At 59.6% G+C, this 4,935-nt stretch overlaps 1 protein-coding gene across 1 annotated transcript in view; it reads left to right on the forward strand.

Moving 5' to 3' along the window:
* Nucleotides 1-4,935, forward strand: part of RAPGEF3 (Rap guanine nucleotide exchange factor 3) — a 29,072-nt gene that overhangs the window by 11,098 nt on the left and 13,039 nt on the right. Inside the window, exons 11-16 of the mRNA XM_045287234.1 lie at nucleotides 232-344; nucleotides 631-719; nucleotides 987-1,065; nucleotides 1,211-1,361; nucleotides 1,445-1,527; nucleotides 2,185-2,224. Of these exons, the coding sequence (XP_045143169.1) occupies nucleotides 232-344; nucleotides 631-719; nucleotides 987-1,065; nucleotides 1,211-1,361; nucleotides 1,445-1,527; nucleotides 2,185-2,224 (555 nt within the window). The remainder of the gene's footprint in view (nucleotides 1-231; nucleotides 345-630; nucleotides 720-986; nucleotides 1,066-1,210; nucleotides 1,362-1,444; nucleotides 1,528-2,184; nucleotides 2,225-4,935) is intronic.

The following is a 4,935-nucleotide window of genomic DNA, read 5'->3' on the forward strand; positions in this document are numbered from 1 at the left end:
AATATTTGATTTACAAATAAGGAATCCTACTTCGCGGAATTTCATTTATCACGGTAGGGTCTAGAACCGATTAACCGCGATAAACGAGGGTTCACTGTACTCAAGGGGGGGGCGGGGCGGAGGGGCTGGGATTTGTGGGTCTCAAGAGCGTGGAAGGGTAGAGGTAAGAGGAGAAGGCACACCCTGGCGGGACCCACGCGTGCCAACCGCTGTGTGGGCGCTGCTCTCCAGGATGTGGAAGCCAAGACCATGCGGCTGGAAGAGCACGGCAGAGTGGTGCTGGTGCTGGAGAGAGCGTCCCAGGGCACAGGCCCTGATCCGCCCGCAGCCTCGGGCAGGAACCGGTAATACACCCGCCTCTCCCCTGCCCCACCCTGTCCTCGGGCCCACCCTCCTCCCTTCCATTTCTCAGATTCCCCAAATCACACCCTTGCCCTCTGGCCCTCTGGGGGGTGAAGAGGGGTTGAGGGACTGGGGTTCAGCCCCCAAGTCAGCCTCCCTGCGAGGCTGCCCTCTCCCCAGCCCTGATGGCATGGGCCAGGCAAACAGGGAAGGCGATAGATGGGTGGTTGAGTGGTGGTGGTGGGAGGCCACGGTGGCCCAGCATCACGGGTCGGCCCTTTCTGCTAGGTATACGGTGATGTCCGGCACCCCAGAGAAGATCCTGGAGCTGCTGTTAGAGGCCATGCGGCCTGACTCGGGTGCTCATGACCCAACAGGTAGGACCAGGCGCCACCCTGCGCGCCCTCACCTGCACCACCTCCCCGCAGCAGCGGCTCATCGGGTGGTCAGCGCACCTGGGGCAGAGAAGGCTGGGCCCCTGCCTCTGATCTTATGGGGCGCTGGGTTGGCCAGTCTCGGGGAGTCTTCTTACTTGGCCTGGGTGGGGTCACTAGCCTCTGGGGAGGAGGGGGGTCCCCGCTGTGGCTCGGTGGGCCGTGGCTTCTGAAGGCTGCTCTTGCTCCGGCTGCCGCCCTGCCCCACAGAAACGTTCCTCAGCGACTTCCTCCTGACGCACAGCGTCTTCATGCCCAGCGCCCAGCTCTGCGCGGCCCTGCTGCACCAATATCCTTCCGCCCCTGTCCTCGGGATCAGACCAGCGAGGGGGGAGAGGGTGGTGTGTGGCATAGGGCGGGGGGGCGGGCGGCGGTCCTGCCCCTGCTCTGCCAGTATGAGGGATGTGCGTGCGGCTTCCTTGACTGGCGCCCACCTTCCACGCGGAGCCCGCGGGAGGCAGCGAGCAGGAGCGCAGCAGCTACGTTTGCAACAAGCGGCAGCAGATCCTGCGGCTGGTCAGCCAGTGGGTGGCCCTCGACGGCCCCATGCTCCACAGCGACCCTGTAGTCACCAGCTTCCTCCAGGTACCTGGCCGCGAGGCGGGGCGGGACAGGGTGCCCAGGTGGATGCAGCTACAGCCTGCTCAGTGCCTCTTGGCTCCTGGCAGAAGCTCTCGGAGCTGGTGAGCAGGGACGCCCGGCTGAGCACCCAGCTGAAGGAGCAGTGGCCAGAGCGGCGGCGACACCACAGGTGATGAGCCCGGATGGAGAGCCCCCCAGCCTGGAGTCAACAGGCGACTTGACATCCAGGCCGTACCTCCTGCAGTGGTGGGACCTGGGGACTGTGTGCTCCTGTCTGTCAGTCCGGGCAGCCAAAGAGGGCTGGCTGGGGTGGCTTGGGTCTCATGGGTCTGCTCCCACTTACTTCAGGGCCCCTACGTCCTGCATTGATCAGTCTCCTACATCATGCGGCTGCTGCCTGTCCACCCCTTCACCTGCCACCCCCACTTCCTCTGCCCACCCACATTTACTGCTGCTCCACCTCCAGCCTGGGCCTGCCAGCCCCACCCAGCCAGCCTCCCCATTGACCTTCGACTTCCAGAGAGGCCCTGAGGGCCAGGGAGAGCGAGCTCACCAGAAGCCTCCTGATTGGAAGCCCTGTCTCCGTTTCCCCTTCATTCTCGTCCTTCCCCTGCTGGCCAGGGACAACCACAGAATCCAGGGTCCAGCTCCTGGTTCCCTGGGTCCTCCCTCCCTGTGGGACCCATGGGGCTGATCTCTGAGTCAGGGCAGAATGAAATGTAGAGCTGGGGCATCCCGACACCCCCCCCCCCTCTACCCCCAGGGATGCTTTTCTGCTCTCAGGGATACCTGGTCTCATCTCACCTCCCTCTCACCTGCCCTGCAGGTTGGAAAATGGCTGTGGGAATATGTCGCCTCTGATAAAGGTATCTGCCTGGGTCTGTTTCTTGAACCTCTTTCTGCACTCAGACTTGTTCCCTCTGACCCTCTAGGATGGCAATTTCCCCCCACCCCCTTCAGCTCCTATTTTGTGGGGGTAGGGAGGGGAGGCTCTGTGGTGGGAAGATTCCCCAAACACAAACACTGCGCTCCTTAGGTGTGAGGGTAGGTGTTCTGGGCTAGGTTCTGAAGAGGAGATACTAAGGTTTAAGACATCACCCTCCACCCTGTAACTCCCATGGGAGTCTTATTCAATTTGAGAGGTAATTTATTTCCACAAGAAGCCAGGGATGGTATCTTGAGGTGGTCCCTGACACCTGAAAAGTGCAAGGTGCTCAGGGCTACGTACCCAGAGGAATCCCTGGCCCTCTGTCTCCAGTGTCCTGCCATCTGTCAGGGAACCATGGGGGTGGGGTGTGAAGTAACACAAGAAGTGGGATATTGAGAAGGTGTGATTGGAGCTGAGATTTGGTGGGGGGACGGTGGTAGAAAGGACTGGAAAAGTAGAATGGGGCTGGTTGGGGAAAGGGTTGTGTTAAGAATAAAACCCCGATGTCTTACCCTGGCCTCCAAGGTTCCCAGAGCCAGCTGTCTGTCTCTCATCCTTCCATCCTGCTCTCTACCTTGCTGATACTCTCTCTGGCTCCTTCTCGTCCATAGGCGAAGGGAGTTCCCACTCAGGACTGTCACTTCTGCCCCCCACCCAACCTCCGGAATGTACTTTCTCTGGCTTTTTGACGGAATCCTTCTGATTCTTTCGTTATCTCAGTCAGAATCCTGGGTTCTCAGAGAGGCCCCTGGGCCTTCCTTCCCGCACCACCCTCCCCTTTCTCCCTCTCCCTCCTCGCCCACATGCCCTCCCTGGTTTTCTTCGAAGCACCAGCACCTCGCCGAGTCCTTTGTTTGTCTGTTTGTGCATGGGCTCTTATGAACTGCCACATATCCTGGAATGCTGGTCTGCTCTATGGGAGGCCTTGCTCCCGGCTCCCCAGCACTCATGTTCTCCCCAGCACACCCCTGATGCCCAGGAGCCAGCGCTGAGTCACCCTCGTGTGTCAGACTCTGTGCTGGGTGTCCATGCTGCCCGAGTGGGCTAGGGGAACCACCCCGCCCTCATGGAGATGACAGTGAAGTGGAGGACAGGACCGTCCAACAAGGACGAGAGGGATGACACAGGGAGAGTGTCCCCGGGGAGGTGACTCCTGGAACTGGGGGTCAGAGAAAGTCAGCAGCATACACAGGGCTGGAGAGGGAGGGGGCCAGTACGCTCAGAGTCCGGGAGGGAGGAAGAGTGGGCAGGGCCGTGGAGCCGGTGGAAGAAGCAGGTGGTGTCCAGAGCACCCCTGACCCCTAGCAAGGCCTATGGTAGGAGGTTTGGTCATTGCCCTAAGAGCCGTGATAGTTTGGGCCAAGGATGGTCCCAATCGGATTTACCTTTTGAATAGGTCGGTGCCAGAGCCAGGACTTAGTGCCCAGACAGTGATAGGCATTGAAACTGTGACAGGAAGCCTAATTCGAACCTGTCAGTCATGCTGGGGGAGGAGGGCCCGCAGACACCTGAACACTCCGGCTATTGTACGGCTATGGAGTAAGGCCTTTGGAGAGGCGGAACTGGGTGTGGGGTGGGGCAGGGGGCACCAGTAGGCTCCCTTCAGAGAGTCCACAGGCAAAGTGGCAGAAGCCCAGGAGGACAGCTGGGAGGAAGGAGGCGTGTCTGGGTGCCAGGATGAAGGACAATGCTGGCTCACAGATGTGGCGGGATCTGGTAGGCATTTGAGACCCGGACTTGGAAGGCGTTCAGCTGGTCGTGCCATTTGGTGGTGCATGGGAGTCCTCTCCATGCAGGTGGCCGGGAGGCCGTGGGGTGCACTGGGGACAACTCAGAGGGAAATCTAGGGGAGAGGAAGGGCCCTGAGCCAGCAGGAAGAAGAAGCCAGTCCTAGAACGAGAATGAGCGGTCGGGGGCAGAGGATGAACCTGTGGTCTGCAGGCCTTTGCCCTCCCAAAGGAGCCCGGTGGTGCAGTGAGCTAAGCAATGGGCTGCTAACCCAAAGGTCGGTTGTTCGAACCCACCAGCTGCTCCACAGGAGAAAGATGAGGCTGTCTGCTCCCGTGTAGATTTAGTCTCAGCAACCCTAGGGAGCCACTCTGCGGTTTCCTGTAGGGTTTGTATGAGGTGGAATTGACTCAATGGCCATGCTTTTGGTTATTTTTGAGGGAGTTGGGTGCTTTGTCCTCCAGGGGCAGCTCAGCTGTGGTCAGAGTCCACTGGGAATGGGCCCTGGGGTTTGGCACGGTCGAGTGTCGGTGGATGAGAGCACATGGGGAAGTGTTTCGAATCCCAGTTCTGCCACTCAGTAGCCGGTGTCCCCAGGCATGCTACTTACTCCCCTCTGTCTCATTTATGGAGTCCACACAATGGGAATGATAAAAACACACATGTCCAAGGATCATCTGGAATGTCAATCAGCTGCCTGTCGCAAAACAAAGCAAAGGGCAAAGCAAGACGTGGTTGGAAGGAGAGGAAGAAGGAAAGAGCAGGTCTACCCTTGAGCTGGGTCACTATTCGAGGGCCTCTGGGTCCCCTGGAAGGAGCCTTGGTGCCATAGCGGGGTACTTATTGGGCTGCGAACCACAAGGTCAGCAGTTTGAACCCACCAGCTGCCTCAAGAGAGCAAAATGAGGTTTTCTGTGCCCC

Source organism: Echinops telfairi, unplaced genomic scaffold, assembly GCF_000313985.2.
Source record: "Echinops telfairi isolate 266 unplaced genomic scaffold, ASM31398v2 ScPeMD7_12;HRSCAF=54, whole genome shotgun sequence".
NCBI lineage: Eukaryota > Metazoa > Chordata > Mammalia > Afrosoricida > Tenrecidae > Echinops > Echinops telfairi.